Source organism: Halichoeres trimaculatus, unplaced genomic scaffold, assembly GCF_033239565.1.
Source record: "Halichoeres trimaculatus isolate MK-OKI-2021-1 unplaced genomic scaffold, fHalTri1.1 fHalTri1_scaffold_3, whole genome shotgun sequence".
In the NCBI taxonomy this organism is placed as follows: domain Eukaryota; kingdom Metazoa; phylum Chordata; class Actinopteri; order Labriformes; family Labridae; genus Halichoeres; species Halichoeres trimaculatus.
The window spans coordinates 30,928,864-30,953,086 of record NW_027437181.1 but is presented as its reverse complement, the minus strand read 5'-3'; the positions used below and the strand labels follow the sequence as shown (position 1 = coordinate 30,953,086).

General features: G+C 41.9%; 2 protein-coding genes, 1 long non-coding RNA gene and 1 pseudogene across 5 annotated transcripts in view; 2 read left to right on the top strand and 2 right to left on the bottom strand.

Annotated features, from left to right (window-relative positions):
• Positions 1-4,439: 4,439 nt before the first annotated feature.
• Positions 4,440-7,932, bottom strand: LOC141788224 (CCA tRNA nucleotidyltransferase 1, mitochondrial-like; annotated as a pseudogene).
• A 236-nt stretch (positions 7,933-8,168) lies between these two features.
• LOC141788188 (uncharacterized) lies at positions 8,169-14,516 on the bottom strand. Of its 2 annotated transcripts, XR_012598117.1 has the most exons (5): positions 14,442-14,516; positions 10,072-10,265; positions 9,828-9,971; positions 9,654-9,732; positions 8,169-9,469 (listed from the first exon to the last, which is right to left on the bottom strand). It is a non-coding gene; the product is annotated as an uncharacterized LOC141788188 (long non-coding RNA). The 2 variants fall into 2 exon arrangements; XR_012598116.1 differs by having other exon boundaries at positions 8,169-9,732.
• A 1,249-nt stretch (positions 14,517-15,765) lies between these two features.
• Positions 15,766-18,043, top strand: sdr42e1 (short chain dehydrogenase/reductase family 42E, member 1). 2 transcript variants are annotated; one of them, XM_074666687.1, is made up of 3 exons: positions 15,766-15,905; positions 16,156-16,232; positions 16,518-18,043. In XM_074666687.1, the coding sequence occupies exons 2-3, from the start codon at positions 16,171-16,173 to the stop codon at positions 17,644-17,646; spliced, it is 1,191 nt and encodes a 396-aa protein (XP_074522788.1). In that variant the 5' UTR covers positions 15,766-15,905; positions 16,156-16,170; the 3' UTR covers positions 17,647-18,043. The 2 variants fall into 2 exon arrangements, with proteins under 2 accessions (XP_074522788.1, XP_074522789.1); XM_074666688.1 differs by lacking the exon at positions 15,766-15,905 and adding an exon at positions 15,919-16,001.
• A 780-nt stretch (positions 18,044-18,823) lies between these two features.
• Positions 18,824-24,223, top strand: part of wtip (WT1 interacting protein) — a 39,154-nt gene continuing 33,754 nt past the window's right edge. Inside the window, exon 1 of the mRNA XM_074666621.1 lies at positions 18,824-20,777. Coding sequence (XP_074522722.1) covers positions 19,283-20,777 — 1,495 coding nt within the window. The 5' untranslated portion in view covers positions 18,824-19,282. The remainder of the gene's footprint in view (positions 20,778-24,223) is intronic.

Here is a 24,223-nt window from a genome sequence, read left to right as displayed (position 1 = left end):
AGCATAGAACGTAAGAGCCAGACCTGAAATTTGGAGCCAAAATTGAAATTTTCACTTTGGCTGATATTGCATAAGTATGTGTCCCCCGTGGAAGTCCATGCCATCCCAGGTGAGAAAAATTGCATGCTGAATCAAGTCTGAGGGCTAAAACCTCTGTTTCGGGTTTTACCACATTGAGCACAGAACGTAACGGCCGGACCTGAAATTTGGACCCAAAATTGAAATTTTCACTTTGGCTGAAATTGCATTAAATATGTGTCCCTCATGGAAGCCCATGCCATCCCAGGTGAGAAAATTGCACCCTGAATCAAGTCTGAGGGCTAAAACCTCTGTTTCGGGTTTTACCACATTGAGCCCAGAAAGTAAGGTCCAGACCTGAAATTTGGAGCCAAAATTGAAATTTTCACTTTGGCTGAAATTGCATGAAATATGTGTCCCCGTGGAAGCCCATGCCATCCCAGGTGAGAAAAATGCATCCTGAATCAAGTCTGAGGGCTAAGACCTCTGTTTCGGGTTTTACCACATTTAGCACAGAACGTGAGGGCCGGACCTGAAATTTGGAGCCAAAATTGAAATTTTCACTTTGGCTGAAATTGCATGAAATATGTGTCCCCCGTGGAAGCCCATACCATCCCAGGTGAGAAAAATGCATCCTGAATCAAGTCTGAGGGCTAAAACCTCTGTTTCGGGTTTTACCACATTTAGCACAGAACGTAAGGGCCGGACCTGAAATTTGGAGCCAAAATTGAAATTTTCACTTTGGCTGAAATTGCATGAAATATGTGTCCCCCGTGGAAGCCCATGCCATCCCAGGTGAGAATAATGCATCCTGAATCAAGTCTGAGGGCTAAAACCTCTGTTTCGGGTTTTACCAGACTGAGCTCAGAACGTAAGGCCCGGACCTGAAATTTGGAGCCAAAATTGAAATTTTCACTTTGGCTGAAATTGCATGAAATATGTGTCCCCCATAGAAGCCCATGCAACCCAAGGTGAGAAAAATGCTTCCTGAATCAAGTCTGAGGGCTAAAACCTCTGTTTCGGGTTTTACTACATTGGGCTCAGAACGTAAGGGCCGGACCTGAAATTTGGATTCAAATTTTGACTTTTGAGTTAATGCTGAAATTCACCAAAATATGTGTCCCCCATCGAAGCCCATGCCATCCCAGGTGACAAAAACACATCCTGAATCAAGTCAGAGGGCTAAAACCTATGTTTTTTGGGTGTTGTCAAATCCAGCTCAGAACGTAAGATGCGGACCTGAAATTTGGAGCCAAATTTTGACTTTTCAGTTCATGCCTAAATTCACCAAAATATGTGTCCCCCATCGAAGCCCATGCCATCCCAGGTGACAAAAACACATCCTGAATCAAGTCTGAGGGCTGAAACCTCTGTTTACGGCTTTGCCAAATTGAGCTAAGAACGTAAGGTGCGACCCTGAAATTTGGAGCCAAATTTTGACTTTTCAATTAATGTTGAAATTCAACAAAATATGTGTCCTCCGTTGAAGCCCATGCCATCCCAGGTGACAAAAACACGTCCTGAATCAAGTCTGAGGGCTAAAACCTCTGTTTCGGCTTTGCCAAATTGAGCTCATAATGTGAGGTCCCGACCTTGAAGTTTCAGAGCCCTCGGAGGCCCATGGACCTATGGCCCTTTGTGAAAGGGACTACTTTGTGAAAGGCTATAAACAGGCCATTTTTTCCAACGAAAATCTTTTTTCCACTGAAAAACGGCCGCTGAAAAAAGGGGTTTCCTGAAAGTTGGATCTAATCCCAGCCCAAGAAAACCTTCTTCGGACGCTCCTTGGGACATCACAGGCTAAACCTAGAAGTTTTGAAGCCCTCGGGCTACTTTTTGTGGAGTTATGGCCCATTTGGTGAAAGGCTAAAAACAGTCCTAATTTCCCTAAAAAACAGCCCACATAAAACTGCGATTAAACAAAATTTGGACTCCAAAGCCTGTTTTAAGAAAACCCACTAGGGACACTCCTAGGGTCCTCACAGGAGCACCCTAGATGTTTTCAAAACCTTTGGGCTATATTTTGTGGAGTCCCGGCCCATTTGGTGAAAGGATAAAAAGAGGCCTTATTACCCTGAAAAACAGCCCCCCCAAAAAACTTAGTTTTTCCAAAAGCTGGACCCATAACACAGCTTTGAGAAACTCACTGTGGGACTCATGGGAACACCCTCGAAGTTTCGAAACCCTCGGGCTACGTTTTGTGGCGTTGCGGCCTATTTGGTGAAAGGCTAAAAACAGGCCTTATTTCCCCCAAAAAATAGCCCACAAAAACTGCAATTTTACGAAAGTTGGACCAGAAACTCGGTCCTGAGAAACTCACTGGGGACGGTCCTAGGGACCTCACGGATGCACCCTTGAAGTTTCGAAGCCCTTGGGCTACGTTTTGTGGCGTTATGGCCCATTTGGTGAAAGGCTAAAAACAGGCCCTTTTCCCCTGAAAAACAGCCCAAAAAACTGTTGTTTTTTTTTACGAAAATTGGACCCTAAACCTGTTTCCGAGAGAACTTGGGGAATTTCATGCGTTAAGGAGAATGCCTTAAGCCTCCTCTTCATAAGTTATTATCTGAAGGACAGTGTCATCAACACAATGAATATAAAATATATGGAATTAGTTCAAGACACAGTTGGACCTCCAAAAGAATGTCAAAAGGATATTGACTGTGGGTCACTTGTAAATAACAACTACTAAGTTTTGTGGTTTGCTCGACAACAGGAGACACAGCTGGGTTAGGCTGTTGCTCATCTTAGGTTTCAATGCTGAGAGCCGCCTCCTGCTGCTGCTTTTCCATCTTTACCGTCGAATTAGCCATGATGGCACATAGATACTTTGAGGAAAAGGGAAAAGATACAAGTCAAGTTCAGATAATACAGATGATAATATATAAGAGTGAGAGGTAAATTCTAATGAGAGACATAAAATATTTAAATATTCAGTATGTGTTTTTGGCTGAAGTACTCAGTTGGACTGAGAAAAGTATCTCAAATTAACACACATAAAACACAAAGTTCACAACTTTCTAGACATAATGGCTCCCCTTTTTTTTAAATCACAAAATTACATTGTAAAAGGCAAAGAGGTTAGAAGGGTTTATATGGACCATTCTACTCAGTTTAGAATTTTAACCTAGAATTAGTTAAAATTCAGAGTTGGAATTTGTGTGAAATTTATGTCTTATTTGAGATTTTTTTTTTTAACCATACTCATATTGCACCAAATCTAAGGGGCACGTTTATAGAATAAGGAGTCAACTTTCCCATTGTTTTCTAACTTTTTAAAATATTTTTCCTCTCCTAATATTTGTCTCTGCCAAAATACAGAATTACATTAGAATAAAAAAAAATTACATTAATCTATCCATTTTTTCTGTTCCCTAGTGTACAAGGTATTTTTCTTAACATTTATGGTTTCTGCATTAAAATCAAGATTTTTTTTTTTAAAGAATTTCATGGTTTTTTTTTTCTAAATGCATCAAAATTTAAACACCATATTTCCGTGTAAAATATATAAAATTGATCATATTGACTCCAAAAGTCATTATTGCTTAAAGTGCACATGCACTTAACCCATCATAATCATAATATCTTGTTTGATGATCCAATAAGTTTTATTGTTGTTAAAATAGCTACTGTTGCTGTAGTTACAGAAGTACTTTTTGGGGGGTGGGAATGTATTCATTGAACTCTTTTTGCTATATTCATCTAAACTTTTTACATGTATCATAACCAGTGAAATATATTCATTCATTAAAGAAATAACAGTGGTTTAATTTTCCATATGAAATTCTAATTGGAATGAGGTAACAAGTATCGGGTCAAGTTAAGCCATCGCGCCTTTTATAATCTGTATAGTAGTCTAATGGCTACCATGGCCTACATACCTCTTTTATGTGTACCATGATCAACATACCTGTCTTTGGGGACCACAGGTCTGTTTGCCTCCCTTGCTTGGGACCATGAGCTGTATACCTGTTATATGGGGGCCATGGTGTGTATAGTAGTCCAATAGGTACCATGCCCTACCTCACGTCTCCAACAGAGTTGTTCTCTCATTGAAAAGAATTATTAATCTTACTTACTAGGAATATACTAAAATGAAATCCCATTTTTTGGCTTTTTAAAGCAAACTTCAGCTTTTTCTGTTGTGTCAATAAAATGAAATGGAGATAAATATTTAACAATGCAGTTGTTCTCAATTTACATCTTGTGACATTAGCTGCTTTTACTATTATATAGTTTTTGATATGGGTGCAACTATGATGCAAATATCAAATTATGTTTTGGAATTTCATAAATTGTAACTAAATATGAACAAAACTGCAATTAATTTAGAGTCAAACAAGGTGGTCTCTCCCCAGTAATCCCCAAGTCTGTTCACATAAGCAGAGCAATTACAATTTGAAGTATCCTACACTCTACAACTAACCCTGCTTGTCTTTTACATCTTAACATAGCTAAGGAGTTAATCTTTGTCCTTTTGATAATGACTTTTCTTCCAAATGTCCCGAGGCCCCTGTAAGGTGGCCCCTGTCTCTTTGCATGACGTTACACCAATCCGTCTCAGGTCATGACCGCTGACAGGGAAGTGAGGTATTGACCACCTGCAGAGCTCTGCCAGAAGCTTCTCCCCACCTTGATACTTCAGCAGCTCGCACACTTTGTTTTTGGAATCCAGCTCCCGACTCTAAAAAAAAAAAAAACTGTGTATAGGTAATAACCCCAAATAGCTGGTTTAGATATAAGTATTTGACAACATTATCAATTTAAATACATAATTCAATGTTAGAAGGAATTTTCCGTGTTGCAAATCAAATTAGTTTGACTGCTCTGTCTCTGTGGGCCAAAAAAATTCAATTGATAGTGACCTCATCCAGTGACATTTTTCAGTTTAGATATACTTAAACCCTAAATCAATAACAATCACCAAAAATTCAACTAAATAGATGCCTCACTTTTCCCTGATAAGAAAAGACAAGTAAAAACAGTTACAGCAAACTGGCTGGAGTGCAAACCTGAAGAACTAAAACTTAACTTAAAGAACATTTCTGACAAATTTGAAACCCGTTATTTAAATAGTAATGGTAAATGGACCAGTAATTATACAGAGCTTATCTTGTCTCTCTGACTACTCAAGGTGCTTTACACTGTCAGCCTCATTCACCCATCCACACCACATTCACACACTGATGGCAGAGGTTTCTATTGGAAACCATTGGGTTTTTGAGTAACACATTCACACTCATCCACACACCACAGACCAACAGTGGCAGCAATTTGGGGTTCAATTGAGGACACTTCGCATGTGACTGCAAGAGTTCTCGTCTGTGTTTGACAATGAACAGAGCCAGAGTCTTCTCCTCCTTGTACACTTTCAGTCTAAGGTCCATCTTTTCCACCTGCTTTTGGCAGGAAGGAAAGAAGCCAGGATGGTCATGGGTTTGGGAGAGTGGTCTTCGGCACTCTGCCATACTTGCTACATCTCCTCAACATTGCCATCTGGAGGCAAACATGAGGAGTAGCACAGACAGCGGGCAGGAGCAAACTTTTAACAGCAGCTAAAATAACCAAAGGATATGATACTAAAATAAGTTACATTTATGATCCATGTGATTATGTTGATAACGTGCCTATAGTATCCTAATGAAGTCTTCTCTTTTTTGGAACCTCTTACAGTAGTAGTGCACAAACTCACCAAAGTGCTGGGTCAGCTCCAAACTGTATATCAGCTCCTACAGATGAGCAACATGGTTACCAGTCACCATCTTTTTTAGTTCCATCCTAATTCTTTCTCCTGATATAGTTGACAGTCCCCGGTCATTTTCCCTGATGGTGGCCAGTGTCTCAGGCCCAGTGGCTTCCGGTTCCGAAGCCACTCTGGCATAAAACCTGAGGAAGAAGGACAGGGTGTGTCTTTTATGTCATGGGAATAAACTTTCTTTATCTCTGATATGACTATCTTTGAGGAAAAAAAGATGGACTCTTTTATCAAAGTTAATTAAAAATAAAGCTCCGGAGCCTGAAATATCCTCATATGCTCAAATAGTCTTCGTGAATTCTTTGTTCAGCACTGCCGACGAACCTAACTTTACGGTTCTGCAAATCTTCATATCCTTTTTAATAGTCATATAATCTGCCATCAAGTCCTAGGAAGTGGAGAAGTTACCAAAAAAGTAATGAACTTGAGGTACAATGAAAATAATTTTCTTAATCATTAAAATGACTGAGTTTATATTCAAAAGATATCGAGCACGTTTGCCACACAAAACAAACACAGTACTTGTTTTTAGTATACCAGTGTAGAAAATAAACATATAGACCTAAAAACATGGAATTGATGGTTAAGTCTCTTCATCTCTTTGTTCTCATTGTGTAGCTATCCAGAAAGATGATGAAAAACCAATTAGTCACACTTGAAAAATGAATGTTCCATGTTTTTTTTTTTGTTTGGTCAAAACTGTATTAATCTTAAAGAAGACAGCGTCTTACTCTGGCCTTGATGGTCCCATGCTTCTCTTCTTTGTTACTGATCACTCCGATACCAGCCCTCTGGAACATTTGCTTTATCTTTTCTGGAGCGGCTGTTGTAGCAAAGTCCACATCTTCAGATTGCTTTCCTGATCACAGGTCTTGAACAGCTCCTCCAGCTATCCTCAGCTCATACTGATGCTTCTCAAATACTTCTAAAATTAAAAAGGAAAATTGTAGTACATAACTTTCCTGGTGGTGTATCTTTTAGCTAAGGCAAAAAAAAAATCCTGATAGATGAAAAATTTCATGAAAAGTAAAACATTTTATTTAATTAACAGCTATAAAATTAAAAAAATAATCCTCTACTTAAATTTCAACAGCATCTTCAGTGACTGCTGTCTGGACACACAGCTTACAAAGAAAAATTTTGAGAGAAAGGCCACCAATGTGTCTTAAAAAGACCATTCAACTATTTACTAGGTGAGCTGCTTAATCTTTAAGTGTTGTTTACCTCCTTTGAAAATTGGGAATATATGTTTAGATACTTCATCTTCAGCATCAGAGGAAACTCTCATACTGATGTTGTCAATAGAACAGAAATTGCTTAAGCTTGGACTTTTAACTTAATCATTTAGAAAGACAGGAATCCTAGTCGTACAACAGAGCATTAGGGCAATATCAAGGCCTAAAAATCTTATTTCAAGAAAAGTCTTAAATTTATGCAGAATTAAGTCCTAGTTCTGCAATAAAAACAGAGGACAATAAGGTGCAAATTTACAACAATAAAGTCACACATTACCAAAGAAACTTTTTCATGTACAGTAGGTGAATATGACATGATAAGAGCTGGCTTGGAGGGGAGGTAGTTCTGGGACACCAACTGTTAAGGTTTTGGGGGCTTAACTTAACGAAACATCAGTGACCAAAGTGGTTTTAGGACTTGAGGCACTAGTACAGGTAGATGTTGGATTCGTTATGAGCTCTCTTTGGAGGCACAAGTATGTGTTTTACTAAAGTTTACAATGTTAGAATATTAAATGTAGGTCAGTCACAAATTTTTAAGAATAAAGTTGTAAACTTGTGAAAAAAATGTGTTGCATGCCTTGTTCAGTCATTCCCCCACAGGCCTGAATACTTAAGGGTACAATTTGGGGCATTCTCATAGTGCTCTGACAAGGTGATTTTAGAGGATGTAAAATCCACTCAGAGGAAAATTGTCATCTGAAGACCCCAACTTCTGTGACAGGTGGCCCTATTTTATTAAACTGGTGTTTTGAAATAAGCTTAAGTAAGCTTTAACTCATTTTATGTTTACTGAAATTCCAGGGAATGAGAACAAAAAGGGCAGACTGAACTATAATCCCACTGGGCCACGCATCGCATCTCACCTGCTAAACCATTCAGTCCATCATTGAACAGAGACTTAAGTTCACTGGAGCTCAGCTGCATGGTGAAAAGACGCCTCCGGTGTACATGCACTCTACTAACTAGACCACGACTCACAATTCTGCTCCGCTTCTGCTAAACCACAAAACACAGTCATTTGCCTTGACATTTCATTGTTATTTGTCTCGAAACAATACCCTACATATGAACTATTACCCACATTAGTTGTCACCAAAACTAAACACGAGGTTCCCATTACTTCTACAACGGTCAGACATCCCCCAATAATGACCTACGTAGGTTTTTTCAAGCTAAACACGGCAGCATATAAAAACATCTGACCTGAAACCCTGATAAAAGTTTTCATGTGCAGTTACATGTTTAGCCATAAGTGCTTGAAGTGTTACAGGAAGTTTCACTCACGCTTCGTCATGATGAACTGGCCGTGGCTTAATACACGAATACACACGTCGCTGAAGACTTCTTGCGATACACCGGTTGGCTGCCTGTAAAATGATATTTTATTACGTCTGTTGCTGCGTGTCAGCTCAATCCAAAACCACCCCCTGCACACTACCCCTTCACTACAGAGTGTCACACTCGTGGCTGTGAAGGGCACTTTAATTTAAGGGGGGGGCTTTATATTGTGGAAAATGAGCTGAACAGAAAAGAGGTTATGAACAAGACACCAAGAGGAGAACAATGGAGCAGGGAACAAGCAAGATGCATCGCCAGCAAAAATGTCAAAAAGGAGAGAAAGTGAGCACAACTTTGCTGGATGGCTGAGGCTCTGAGTCTGATAAAGTTTTCTGTCGGTGCTATAACACAGAGCTGGTGGCCAAAATTACCGTTTGTAAAAACCACAGCAGATACAAAAGCTCAAAGAAAAAGAAAAGATTTTAGTGCCAACCCAAAAGTCAATCATGCAGTGCCTGCAGAAAACAACTGGAGGCAAAAACTAGAAAGAGTTGTTTTCAAGTAACTACTACCTACTGACAATTTTTCATTCCCAGAATGTTCTGGGAACAAAAGCTCTGATGTTCCTGGAAGGGTGTCTTTGGTTGTGATTTCAGGTTGCCCCTTAGTTCCCATGGAAAGTTTGTGTTACATTTTCTAACGTCACATGTTGGTTAGATGTTAGGTTCTCTCACCTTTCCCATGATGTATATTTTGGTTATATTGACATCTCTCAACCTTCCCCTAATCTTTAGGTAATGTTAGTTTTTGGTTATCTTTTGGTTAAATTGAAATCCCCACCACCACCTTCAAAACTGCAGAATTCTGTTTATACCCGTACTTTTTAATTGTACATTTCTTTCTTGTACCTGACTGTATATGAACAAGTAGTCAGTAATGAGTGAAAATGCAAGTCTAGCAGGACTTTTCATTACAATATAATAAAATACAAATAACATGACAAAAAATAGTTGAACCAATTACAATGCAAGGCAATGAAAAGATAGCAAAATACAAACAATAAAAATAATGTGCCACAACAGGAATGTCTATCTTTATTCCTTCTTAGCTGATAACAATTTTAAAAAGGGAGTTAAAAAAAGGCATGTCTGGTCAGGTGTGTCCTCATCCCTCTTGAGCTGGCCTTAAAAGAAAAAGAAAGGTTTGAGAGCCAGTTCACAAAAGCATGACAAATGAACCTAACATCCCTGATTTTCTGATCACCACAAGTGGTTTAAAGATTTCTAAATCATTTCATTATTTGCTACATTCACTAGCCAAGACAAATAGAAGGATTATAGTTTATCTTCAGTGAAGGACAGACGAACAGGGGGGACGAATATGAGTGCTTGCCCAGTGACGTCCTCAATTTCTGCCTCTGGCCAAGGGTATTCTCAAGACAGGCCACTAGGGTAGAAGTGAAAATGAAATAGTTCACTTACACATCATAACCTTGTCAGTCAATTGGTATAAAATGATGTGAACAATGTATTAACGCTTGCCTGTTATAATCTTGAAAAGAGTCAGATCCTGGAAAGGCTTTTTGGAACTTTTTTACCGCAGCTATACATCAGCAGTATCCACTCATTGCAGCATATGGCAAATGGCTGTCCATTTGCACCTCCCAAAGTTCCAAGGAAGTGTTGCTGAAAAAACAATTACACAATTAAGACGAATGTTGAGAGCCTTTACAATCTAATTCTGTAAGATAAATCGGTTAAGTTAATATTTTCGGCATGTAATTACCATTTTGTTCCTCCTCTCCTGTTGTGCCAGACTCCTGTCCAGCTCCTCGAGTTCATTCACCCTTCTGCATGGTGAAAGCAATAGGTTTTCCTGCAGAAACGGCCTGTGGTGAGTAAGCACTTGCCATGAGCGATTCGATCACTGCCTCTGTGGTGTTGATCCTCTTCATCAGGCAGGCCATGTGTGCTCCAATACTATAGGGACATTTGGAAGGAGTTAATGTCAATTATTACACATCACATACGTTCCTATATGAACAACTTAGGTGTGTGTAAATTACTTACTCTTCTAAAAGGTGACCATGACTGAGAAACATTCCTCCCTGTCATATATCATAAAGAAAAAATGTAAAAAAAAAAAAAAAAATAAAAAGTTTATTTTAAAATTCCTAGTCATGAAACTGAATTGAAACTTGGAAAGGGAAAATTCTTATGCAATAAAAATTACATAAAAACAATTCATCAAATAACTTGTATAAGATGATAAGATTTAAATATCTATGAATTGGGTAATAGCACCCACTCAAGTATGTTGTTCATCTCTCTCAATAAGTGAGTGTGGCAGCTCCAGACTAACTAAACAGCACGGGGCTTTTTAAGATACAAGTAAAATTAAAGTTTAAATGGCCTGGGTACCAAATCCTTTTTAATCCGGCCCGCCATGGATTAGTACAGAATTATCTAAATCAAATCATATCATGATTATGACTGCATTCATTTGACCTTGTCCTGTAATGCCTGGAGTTCCACCAGGTGTCGCATTTGGCGCAGTGATATGTTGACTCGATTTTGCACTGCTCGGGCTACTCCTAGTCTCCTTGACTGTGTTACTGCTCTGAACCGATCAACAGCAATGAGTGGGCCAAAGAAAAGAAAAGTCGACAGCCAGTACTGAGGTTTTAATAAGGACTGGACAACTAAATTCTTCTTCACTGAAGTCTGATCAAAGGCTGTAAGGCTTTTTTACCAAGAAACCGTTGCAGTCTCAAAGGAATACAGCGTCAGCCGTCACTTTTCCACCAAGCATGGTAGTTACGCTGGCAATCAGTCAACAGGCGGCTTCAGCACAGAGGTTAGCAGCAAATTTACGGGCTCAGCAAAACACCTTTATCTGACAAAATGTCATTCAAGAATCAAGCACAAAGGCAAGTTATATGCTGGCATTCAAATAAGCAAAGACCAGTAAGCCTTTCTCTGAAGGGGAATTTCTCAAAGAGTGCATGGTACAGACAGCAGGTATTTTGTGTCCTGAGAGCACGAACAAGTTTGAAAAAATCAGCTTATCACGCAGGACAATGACTCGCTGTGTTGAACTAATTGACAAGGACTTGGCTATCAAGCTAAACAAAAAAGCGGAGTCATTTACATTATATTCCTTGGCTCTGGACAAAAGTAATGACATAAAGGACACTGCTCAGCTTTTAATTTTCATAACAGGGATTAATAACAACTTTGAGATAATGGAGGAGTTTTTGGCCTTGGAATCCCTTAAGGGGAAAACACGGGGAGAGGACTTGTACAACAGCCTGTCGGCGTCATCGAGAGGCACAAACTACTGTGGAGTACGGTCGTCAATGTTACCACTGATGGATCACCAAATTTGACTGGAAAAAACATTGGGTTGCTGAAGAGGATTCAGGAGAGGGTGAAAGGGGACAACACTGAGCAGGAGGAAATTTTTTTACCCTGCATATTTCACCAGGAAGCACTGTGTAAATCCGTACTGCAGCTTGACCATGTAGTGAAGCCAGCTGTAAAACTCGTCAACTTTATTTGTGTGAGAGGACTTCAGCATCGTCAGTTCATTAAGTTTCTCCCAGAAACTGACGCTGATCACCAGGACTTGCTTTACCACTCAAATGTCTGCTGGTTAAGTTTGGGGAAATATGTCAACGAGTGTGGGAGCTAAAACAGGAGATTATCACCCTTTTGGAGCTGCATGAGAAAGCTGACGATTTTCCTGAACTGAGTGATAAAGATTAGCTTTGTGATTTAGCTTTTGCTGTGGACATACTGACACAAAATGAATGAGCTGAACGTGAAGCTTCAAGGGAAAGGCCAGTTTGTGCATGAAATGCACACAAACGTCAGAGCCTTCAAAACCAAGTTGGCTTTATTCTCAAAGCAGATGTCAAACAAGTAATTCTCTCATTTACCCACACTGGCTACTCTAAAAGAGGGATCTTGACACATGAAAAAATACAGGAAATCATTGGATGACCTGCATGGAGAATTATACCATCGGTTCCTTGATTTTGGGAAAATAGACAAGTCACTATAGTTGGTGTCATGTCCCTTCACCCAAGACCCCGAAACAATGCCACATGAGTTGCAGTTGGAAGTGATTGATCTTCAATGTGACGCCATCTTAAAGGGGAAATTCCATTTCATTAAATTGGATGATTTTTATGCTTCATCAAGTGCAGCTAAATTTCCACATATCCAGAGGATGGCACAGAGGTTGCTAGTGCTGTTTGGCTCTACTTGTGTGTGTGAACAGACTTTCAGTGTGATGAACCACAACAAAGCACCCCACAGATCCCAGTTGAGTGATGACACCTTAGATCTGTTTTGAGAATTGCCACAACAAAAACACCAGACTTTGACGCACTGGCAAAAAAGGGTGATCAACAACACTAGTGGTGTTACAAGACGTGCCGAGAAGCGTGTACCGAGAAATGGAGGGGGCGTTCCCGTGAAGCGCATATCGAGGCCTGCTTCATTAGGAGGAGGAGCAAAAAATGATGACGTCCGAAGGCTCGCGAGGTTTGACAGCAGCATAAGCCCATCAGGCTCCGTTCAAAACGTAGGCTTTTGATAGAGTCGATCAGTCACTGATAGTGTTGATACCAGAGTTGGGAAAGCGTTTTTAGTTTGAAAATAGTTTGAAACAGTTGAAGAACCGTTAGTTCAAAATGAAAATTAGTAAAATCTCCCCTGTACTGTATATTATTACATTGCCCATATAAGCATATTCAGTGCTCCCTAGTTCCACACTTTCACTGTGATCTGCCTGTCTGAGCTCATGCAATTTTCCCAAAGCAACAGAAAAACACTATTATACAACCTGCCATATAATTGATACAACCATTTGTGGGGAATTTGCACCCAGAATATTCAAAAATGCTGTTTTATATGCATATTTGATCATTTACGTAGAGAAATTATTTGGTTGAACTTTTTTTTTTACTTTATTTTTGTAACTAACAGTCGTTCCCTTGAGCGAAAACAGGCACAGAAGTTCAATGAATCAAACATTGTGGTTAAGCTATAACTGCCTGTGATTATGTGCCTGACCAGCAGGTGGTTTCATGAGCAAATGAAGCTTCGAGAGGTGAACCCTTTCTCGAAGCACTTGGCTCAAGTGGTTCGATGCCTCGTGAGGCTTCATCTCACCATCACTAAACAACACTGTGGCCACTAATATTAAATGCAAGTAATAATACTGCAATATTTTCAGTGTTTTTCTGTTTGGAATGTATGTTTCTGGTGCAGGCCTGGCCCATCTGTCAGTTTTTTTGAAATCATCGTGGCCCCTGAGCTCAAAAGTTTGCCCACCCCTGACATAGACGGTGACTACAGGACGTTCCCACTCGAGATTACAAAGTTTGCTTGTTTAAACATCTAAAATAGCGTTGATTTCTGATAAATAACGTTCACGTTGTATCCGGTAAAAACAATGTTACTATAGACGAAGAAACGTGGAGACAAAAGAACGTGTAGAAGGAACCTCTGATCCCCATTTATTTGCCTCAATCCAAAGAAGCGCGCCAAAGAGCTCTTAGGCCATGGGGAGCAAGGGCTCATGGGAAACGGAGTCTTTATTGTGACAAAACAAGAGCTTTTCTAGGTTCTTCTCACAACCTCATTAAATATAAAGTTACTGAGTATGATCAAACTCTACAATTGCTGTCCCAAGCCTAAATTCAGCGGCGGTGCCTGATATTCAGACCTATTAACAAGACTTTACCTCGGAGGGAAAGGACGCCGCACCACTATGACGTCAGACCCGGCAAATCAGTATGTTGGCTGGTCGTTTCAAACTACACAAAAGACTTCAGGGAAATGTTCGTTGCTCTCTCCTTTGCAAGTTACGAGAGCATTTAACTTCGTTGTATAATTAAGCAGTTTTTCTAAATTCAGCGGCGGTGCCTGATATTCAGACCTATTAACAAGACTTTACCTCGGAGGGAAAGGACGCCGCACCACTATGACGTCAGACCCGGCAAATCAGTATGTTGGCTGGTCGTTTCAAACTACACAAAAGACTTCAGGGAAATGTTCGTTGCTCTCTCCTTTGCAAGTTACGAGAGCATTTAACTTCGTTCTATAATTAAGTAGTTTTTCTTCTATTGAAAGGCAAACACTTACCATATTGATGTCCGACTTGAGCAGAGGCAGATACACACCACGCATCCGTCTGTCTTCTTCTTCTTCTCTTTCTTTTGTGGGTTCTTCTTCTTCTTTCATTTAATGGCGGATCGCAAGCTTTTGTGGGTTTTCTTGGCGGTTGGCAAACAACGACATGGTGCACTACCGCCACCACCTGGTGTGGAGTGTGGATGATGATCCGGATAGTTGCTCAACTAACTTCTTTCTGCCCCATATTTCTCACACTCAAATAAAATAAGTTCTAATTTCAAACAACTGCATCTACCCGTTGCATGTTTCCCTATCTCAAATAATGTACTGTTAAGCCCTGGATGCCCAAATCTCATTCTTGATATTATCCTTTCTTCATTTCTGTTCCCCCCTGCTTTCCTTATTTCCCCAACTTTCTTTTGTATTCTGTAATACCACCTTCCTTTCCTCTCGTCCTCCCACTGCTTTTGCCACCTTTCCTTTATCCTATGTTTGATAATATCCCTCACTTCTGTTTTGCTGAGTTTAACTACTAAATCAGTGTTACTATACTTTGTTGCCTCTTTTGCTTCTTTGTCTGCTAATTTATTTCCAATTATTCCACTGTGTGCTGGTACCCATACAAAAACCACCGACGGACCCATCATCAGAATTCCGAAAAGTGCTTGTTGTATTTCAATTAGAATGTCTTCTCTCCCTTCCGAATAATTGAACTGTAAAGTAGATAATGATGAACTGGATTCTGAACAAATTATTGGTCTAAGAAATTTAATTTCCTCTACCCATTGTAACGCTAACAATATTGCAAACATTTCTCCTGTGTAACCCCCTTGACCCTTTTTTGCTACTTTGACATTGAATTCTGGGGTAACAAATGCTACTCCTATTCTACTTGTTGAACTTCTTGACGGGCCTGTGTAAATCTGTACATAACTGTGATAACTGTCTATATATTGTATTGTATGTTGTTGTGTGCTTCTATTGTTGAGGGAAGCCCTCTGGCTTTTTTGCTGACCAGTGGTTTGATGCCAGATTAAATGCTGCAGAAAATGTGTGTGTGTGTGTGTGTGTGTGTGTGTGTGTGTGTGTGTGTGTGTGTGTGTGTGTGTGTGTGTGTGTGTGTGTGTGTCATTTTTAGCATTTCTGTAGTTTACAAAGTACTGATATAAATGTATATAATAGATAACGTTATAAATAACAGTGACATTGAAGAAATAAAAAAAATGCAAAGGAGGTTGTGTTTGTTCAATGCATAATCCTGCACCTGGAAGGTTTGCTGTGCATGTTTTAGGGCGGTGCTTGTGCTTGGCGGACCATTGACTGTACTGTGCGTAAGTTACGTAAGATGTGGCGCGTTACGTACTGTCCCAACCGAGGAAGTGCACACCGGTGCTCCTTTCGTAGTGTTAGAACATTTCATCTGATCGAAAATCTGCAGATTTTTCATTGATTTTCTACTCAACCAATGCTGAGGTTAGTACCGGAAATAAATAGCTTAACTTAAATCGCAAGGGACACAATGTGTAGAAATGTCCGAACTACAATGTCTGCACTGCTGCTCCGAGCACAGTAAAGACATTCTTATCTGAATCAATCCTGACAGAAAGTATAAGTATGGGTGCAAGTTTGTCGAATATCTTTGAAAGGACACCCTTTTTGCTTGTTACCATCACTTTAACGAAGTATTCAAGAATATTTCTATATCTGCCTCCTTCTCTCTCAGATTCGTACTGCTGCAATGGAAACTGCAAGTCAAAGCACGTTTTTGATAACTGGAGGATGTGGCTACGTTGGTCTCCGGTACGTAAAACCTGAGCTTTTACTTACATTCTGTCTCTGTTGTTCAGTGAATGTGATCATTACTGTTTCCTTGTGCTGTCATACTTCTCTTCAACAACAAGATGGCGTTAGAGCACTGGCTATGTTTCGCTGGTATTATAGCTTGTCAGAGTAAAAGTTGAAAATGTGTAAAGCATGAAATTAGATGAAACCTTGTCAAAGACATACTTAATAATACAATAAAATACTTCACCTTATTTCATGCACATTATCTAACACTGATTTATGATTTATTTTCCTCTGCAGCCTGGCATGCTCCCTGCATAATAAAGGTGCCAAAATAGTTTTGTTTGACACAATCCCTCCAAACCAAGATTTGCCGGAGGACATTGTGTTTATTCAGGGAGACATACGTGATTATGCACATGTTGAGAGGACCACCGCTGGAGTAGATTGTGTTCTACACCTTGCCTCCTATGGCATGTCTGGCAGGGAGCAGTTGAATCGGCAGCTGATCGAGGCAGTGAATGTTCAGGGCACACAGAATGTCCTGAAAGCTTGCATCGAACTGGGAGTGTCAAGGCTGGTCTACACAAGTACCTTCAATGTGGTGTTTGGAGGCCAAGTGATAGAGAACGGGAACGAAAGCCTTCCTTATCTACCTCTCCATCTTCACCCTGACCACTACTCCAGAACAAAGTCCCTGGCTGAAATGGCAGTGTTAAGGGCTAACGGCACAGCACTAAAACATGGCTCTGGTGTGCTAAGAACTTGTGCATTGCGTCCAGCAGGGATCTACGGGCCTGGTGAGCAGAGACACTTGCCCAGGATAGTCAGCTACATAGAGAGGGGGATCTTCAGGTTTATTTATGGGGACCCCTGCAGTCTGGTGGAGTTTGTCCATGTGGACAACCTGGTGTCAGCACACGAGCTAGCTGCAGAGGCTCTGACGTCAGAGAAACAGCATCGCTCTGCTGGTCAAGCATACTTTATCTCAGATGGCCGGCCCGTGAACAACTTTGAATTCTTTAGACCCCTGGTGGAGGGCTTGGGCTATCCTTTCCCCAAACTGCGTCTTCCTATTTCTCTCATCTACTTCTTTGCCTTCCTCACAGAGATGATTCACCACCTCATTGGCCCCATCTATAACTTTCAGCCTCTGCTAACACGCACTGAGGTGTATAAAACTGGTGTGACACATTACTTTAGCATGGCAAAAGCCAAGGGGGAGCTGGGTTATGAGCCCCAGGAGCACAACCTGGATGAGGTGGTTCAGTGGTTCAGAAGCAGAGGCCATGGGAAAAAATCTCACAGCTCCTCCCTTAGTCGATTTCTTCTGGACGCCCTATTTGTTTTTGCTGTTGTTGCTGTGGGTCTTTCTTTTCTTCCACTTGCTGGCAGTGGATTTGTAGCTAAAACAAGAGTTGAATTATAATGTTCTCCCAAAAAGCCATCAAGACTGGTTCAGGTCTACATTGTTCATGTGTCTTAATATGTAAAAATGCTCTATATTTTTCAGGCTGTTTTGTACAAATGGGTGCTTAGATTTTAGGTTCTGCTGCCTACAGACTAATTTAAAGCAAAAAGAAACACGTAAACCTCTCAATATCATACTCATACACTCATCATATGTGTAAGCTATTAAATATGATTTCTCTTTTGGTATCCAATGTTTAGCCCCTTGCTCAGTCAATCGCTAGCTTTTGGGGGCAAAAATAAAATGAGAAACCACTGACAACAAGCCAATACCTCATTTTTTAAAGGCTTTTTTAAACTGATATCAAACACTCAGTAATGTATGGAAACCTGCAAAGAATTAAACTTCTCATATCAAAGTGGCTGCTTGATTTTTTCTTTTCAATGATGTTTCCTCAGTTGGTTTAATAAATAATTTTTATGTTGCATAAAGAAACATGATCAAAATAGATCAGCATATTTAGTGACTTGTTTGGGAATGGCTAAGGCAGATAAACCAGTTGCACACATATCAGTCACACAGTCATCATACTAAATCAGCTGTTGCTTTCTTTTGTGGTCATTACACACAATTGTTATCCCTGAGTTCTTATTTAGTTAACTTATTCACTTTGCAGTAAACTTGAGTTCAGTTATTTTATGTAAATCAGCTAAATGATATCTTGATCTTGAAATTATCATTTGTTAGAGTGTCACAGAGGTCCCCTAAGGATTTATGATAAGCAAGGTTTAATAGACATGAGTCGAAAAGTTGAATATTTATCAGTATCACCAGTTATGATGACCTGTTATTCCACCTTATTCTATCTGAATATAAAAAGATGGATTAAACTTGTCTCAGGCGCTCAGATTAAAGTTGTCTCAGGCCTTTTCCTCCATATTATCAATTCATTCCAGCTTTTATCTGGTGTAAAAGGAATCGGACCAGGTGAGGCGTGCTTTGTGTGGTATTTTAGTCTGCCTGGGATGAATGCAGACGTCCCCTTCTCTCTAAACTATTCTCTTTTCAGGGCCGGCAGCCCCTTGCTGAGTTGGTCGCAATCATTGTTTCTCTGCAGCATTAACCACATTCCTGAGGGGCGCAGCGCATCCTGTCTCCATCCCCGCATTCCTTTCGCGCGAACGAGTCCCTTGTGTTAAACGCTGTTTTATTTCGATATTCAAACGCTTTGTGGGCATAGAGCCATATTCAGATGATGTTTATGGTTTACCCGATAATTTCGCGTACTTTGGTGTGCAGCATTGTGGACCTAAGCGAAACTGGAGGAAAAACCAACAAGGGGAAATTCCTCCGCGCAGCGCGCCATTGACTGTAAAGACCTTTCAACTTAACAAAAACTGAAGTTGACAAACGTATCCCTGTCGGCTGAAACTGTGAGAAAGAGTTTGTTTTTTTCGGCGTAGGGGGAAAAGCAGAAGAAGACGATGCGGCACACGGTGGAGCTTACAGAGGAGGTTGTCGGTTTTCAGTAAATGAGAGAGGGCTGTAGCGCGGCATTTTGTTTTGATTTCCATGTGAAATGCAATTAGTGCTCCGCGGTGCTCGCTAGTTTGGCTCGCGGAGCGGAGCACACTCAACTTGTTTCTCGCACAACATGGAGCACTACCAAGAGGATTTGGGACTTCGGGCCAGCACATTGATGGAGGACTTATCCTTGTACGATTCGTATAAAGACGGGATGTACAACGCGAGGAGAGACTTGGTGATAAACCCTGATTTAGACTTTTCGGCTCCGGTAACAGCGGAGCACAAAAGTAAGCCAATGAATGGTACCTCTGTGCTTCACCAGCAGCATCACACTGTGGAGAATTTCACCACGGGGAATAAAGTGTACACGGCGGCTCCGGTGCGACCCGTAAACTGCACCCGGACCGTGCCCGTGGATTTCTGCGCCCCTCAGAGAGACGCAGGTTACAGTGAGGAGGGCTGCTGCACCAAATCTGAGGTGGCTCTGCCCTGCTACACGGGCGCTTCAGAGAGGCACAGGAGGTACTCTCTGGATGTGCAGGGCCACAGGTACAGCACCGGGTCCACCTTCGACGGCGTTCCTCTCAACAAACCGGTGCCTCTGCCCGGCAACAGGTGCAACAGCGTCTGCATCACCAGCAGCCACGACGGGAGATACAACGCCACAAGCCCGCGGTCCAGCCTAGCATCGTCCCTGTCTTCACAGGAGCAGAGCAAGCACGCCAGCCCGAGGTCCAGCATCAGCAGCCCGCGCACCAGTCTAGTAGTACCAGGTCAGGACAGGTACACGAGCCCCAGGTCTAGTTTAGTGCACTGTGAGGGCAGCAGCGTCCTCAGTCCTAGATCCAGCTATGCAAGCACGGCCAGCGACACCAGTAAACACTCCAGCCCCCGGACCAGCCTCAACAGCTGCGACTGCTGCAGCAAGCCCAGCAGCAACCGAACCAGCGGCATCAGCATGGGCTACGACCAGAGGCACACTAGCCCCAGGTCCAGCACAGCCAGCCAGTACTCCTTCACCACCAGCCCCAGGTCCAGTTACTCAGACTCACGGTACGGGCCCGGGGGGAACCATGATTTGGATGGAGCGATATTACATCCAGCACCAAGTCCTCGGTCCAGTATCTGCAGCCAAGACGGGGGTGCAAGACCTGGGACCACTGCAAACTGCGTGGTCAGTCCTCGCTCCAGCATCTCCAGTCACAGCTCCAGAAGTTCTCGCAGCTCCAGGGGATCAATGAGCACCTACCCTGATCTACAGCTACCCTCACCCCGGTCATCGATGCTAGGGTCAAGTTTGCATGAGGACACCTTGTTGCAGGAGTTTGGAGACTCCAATGGCATCCAGAACCGCTTCCACCTCCAGGGACTCTCTGCAGTGCCAGAGCCCCTGCAGCAGTCAGCCCAGACAGGAGGACCTGCAGAGATGACAGCAGGGTCACCCTCATCGATAAGCTATGGGGTGTCCTCTAAAGCAGTGTCCTCTGCACAGAGGTTCAAGATCCCCTACCAGGTGACCCCAAGCAGGGAGAGTGGGCCGAGCCAGGCGGAGAGGCGGCTGGAGGCGCTCACTCTGGAGCTGGAGAAGGAGTTAGAGATGCACATGAAAAAGGAGTACTTTGGTAGGTAATATTCACTGCAGGTTCATTTTGAGACACAACTCTTGACTTTAATTTGTGATTATAAATGAATGAAAAAAAAATGTTAGGTGATATGAGATGCATAGAGAGGTCTTTTTGTCCCTAAAGTCCCTCTTGCTCAGTGTGAGGTTTCCTCTGGTGGCCCATACAGAGAAAAAACTCCAGAGGTTCACAGACGGTCATCATAAAACATGGGGCTCTAGATATTTTGTATGATCAAATAATCCTAGGTCGATATCTGACCTTGACTTTTTGCACTGCTCTTGCAGATCACCTGCACAGGTATTCAGGAAACACCTGGAGTTATGCTTTAAATGTAAACATTGCTGAAGGTTTGGTCTGCTGCAAACAGGGCACGTTCAAAATTAGCCATCCATAAATTGATAATTGGACTCTCCCTTCCTTATCATTTCTTTACATTGTACTTGAAGTATAGGATTCTCCAGACAGACTTGTGTAACTTTTGCTGTGTCAGACACTCAAACTGGAAACTAGTTTGTTGCTGGCTTGTGCAGGAAAGGGGTTATTTATTGTTGTCATCGTTTTAGGGCCTGTTTGCAAGCGACTGGTGCAGTGTTTCCACTAACAGGTCCCTCTGTGGCTTACAACAGTGGCTTTGCGGGGCAATACTAATTTCTGTCTTGGCACAGCTAACATTTGTGCAGCGCTGCACCTCCCTGAATGGAACCTTCTGTTATGCCAGAGTGGACACCCCACAATCGCTCAGAGCAGCTAAGCTTGTATTTGTTGAAGATGTATCATCTGGAGGAGAGAGCTTATTGGGTTCTTGCCCAATTTTATTCAGAGAACATTTGCCGGGATGGTTTTATTTTGTGTTTAGGGACTATGAGACTGAATGTGTTGAGCTCAGCAGCCACAGAAAGCCTGCCGAGGAAGTTGCTGTCTAGTTTTAAATCAGCAGCCGGACCGTTGGCTCCAGTCTGAGGACAGTGGCTTGTTTAATGGCCAGTGCACTTGCTCAGAGTGAGGCATAGGCAGCTGTTGGTTTGTTCCAGAGAAGCCGGTGAGAAGAGGAGGAGAGGGGTAGCATACAGGAGGGAGAAATGTGGAGGGATGACAGGAAGAGGTGCTGAGGGGATAGAGAGGAAAAGAGTGGAAATAGAAGGAAAAGTAGAGAGAAAGGAATAAACTCCCTTTTCAAAATCCCCAATGGACACAGCTCTGTTTCCGTAGCGACGGTGGAGAAATTGATCGTCTTTTTGGGGTTTCTTGGGGGGCGTAGCACTCTCTGCCAGTGTCCCACCCTGCCCAGCTCTGCTTGGCCGGCCCTTGTATGGCCTTCTGTTTGTTGTGGTGGCAAAGGAGCTGTGAATCAACAGCTGGCCCAATACAGGCCTGCAATCCAAGCAGCAGAGAGAGGGAGGCCCAACCCACCCCTTTTCTCCCCCTTCTCTCCTCTCCCTCCACCACCATCACCACCCTGCCCTGACTCCCCCGCGAAGCCCTTCATTAACCAGCCAGTGGGGAGTCGGGCAACACCAGACACTTGGCACACGATCTTGGCTGGCGGGCCAGACGTAGTTGGTGGGGGTCAAGTCTGATCACCTGCCCAGAATTATAATGGCAGTAGTCATGCACATGCCTGACACACACACACACATGTGCACACACACACACACACACACACACACACACACACACACACACACACACACACACGCACACACTGTGCTGACTTGTTGCAACAGCCCACTGCCTTGCCATGTGTGTCTGCAGTCGTCTTTCAGCACTGTTTGTACTTTAGCTGCAGCAAGTGCAGCTGACACACGATAAGCTGTATAATTAAAGGAAAGTCTTCCTTTAAGTTTTAAAGCTTCATTATCCTCTGGTGTGTCAAACGCTCTCAGATGTCTCACCAGTAAGGACCTCTCTCCTTTAACGGGCCTGTGTTTCCAGGCTTTGATGATATAAAGGATATCTGCTGAGCCTTTTTTACTGTTCTCATTGGAGCTTTTGAAGTGAAGTGCTGCATGTTTTCACATTGCTCGTGTTGACAGGAGTGGATTTCATGTTGTCATGTTAGAGGTGTTTCAACATTTCACAGTAGCTTTCTGACACTTTAACAAGATTTCATTGTGCATAGAGATTTAAGTGATTAAAAGAGACTAAATGATGTTGGCCAACAGAGAATGGAGAGTTTTTTCTTTCTCTCGTACCACTGCTTCTCCTGTGGAATTGCTCCCACTCTTCCCCCTTCTTTACTTTCATCCTGATTACTGGGATGTCATGACCAGGAGCTGCATTCATCCACAAATTTACTAACAGTTCATCACTTTTATTTTACAAGTTACTTGGCTATCACATTTCTAATCCTATTGTCTTGCATTACTCAGACTTTTGGACAAAACCAGGCCAAAATTGCATTTCATTTAGTTTTAAAGTACTTTTATTTCTTCACTCCCTCTAAATGTGTAACAAAGCCTCAACATTGCCTTTCAGACAGCTTTCCCAGCACTTTGCATTGCCACATCTGTTATTTCAGATTGCAGGTGTTTAAAAAATCAAGTCAAACACCAGCTGTTTGTCACCAGAAGCCAAAAATCATCCATGAAGCACCAAAGAAATGAATGCTTTACTGTCAAAATGTGGCTCCCACACTCAGCATTCACATTGCACACTCCTCATACCTTTGTGAGTATTTTTAGTAATGTTTTCTTTCTTTGGAATCAATGGCCTCGGTAAGGTCTCATAGTTCCTGGTGCTTGTCAGTCCATTGTTGCGTTGTCTGTTCTGTTTGTGATTTATCAGACACAACCATGGAGGAGATGTGTGCGTCCGCTCTGTGTGCAGGGAGCCACTTTCTTAAGACGTGCAGAGGTTTTAAAGTGTTGTGCAGCAGTTTGTTCCATAATGTAGATATTTGCTTTTGTTCTTGTATGCTGTGTTTGTCAGACATTTTTTCCTTCAGCCTGCTAATAAGACAGAGATTGTTTTGTTTTGGTCCTGTAAGGTGACTGCGTCAGGCCGTGTGGTTGTTAAAGTTTTATGAATCAGGCTGTGCCATCCCTCTGACATTCAGCTCAATCTGTGTTGTTTTTAGCTGTTGTTAAATATGAAGAGGAAGTGTTCATAAATCATGAAACTATTATATATTATATATACTAATCTTGTCACATAAATGCTCCTTTTACATCAGAAATCTTTTGCTCAGTCTTGTTTCAGAACAAACAATGTATTTAAAAACTGTCATACTGACTGTGCTCATCCTCTGTGTTTATTTCATCATCAGACTCATCAGTCTGATGTTTCAAAGCTTAGTGTCTCATAAGCCCACACTGACCAGTCTCCCACTGCTGCTGCATGAAACCAAACAGCATTTTGTTCATAGTTACAGGGACGTATGTCCATGCAGGGATTTTATTTTTAACCCCAGTGAATGCACAACATCCTGTCCTTGTTGCCACATG

What these genes read in the sequence shown, in the direction of transcription:
- sdr42e1 (XM_074666687.1), top strand. Translation starts at nt 16,171, where the DNA reads ATGGAAACTGCAAGTCAAAGCACGTTTTTGATAACTGGAGGATGTGGC. An exon ending in TGTGGCTACGTTGGTCTCCG is followed by an intron (nt 16,233 to 16,517) that starts GTACGTAAAACC and finishes TTTCCTCTGCAG; the next exon opens with CCTGGCATGCTCCCTGCATA.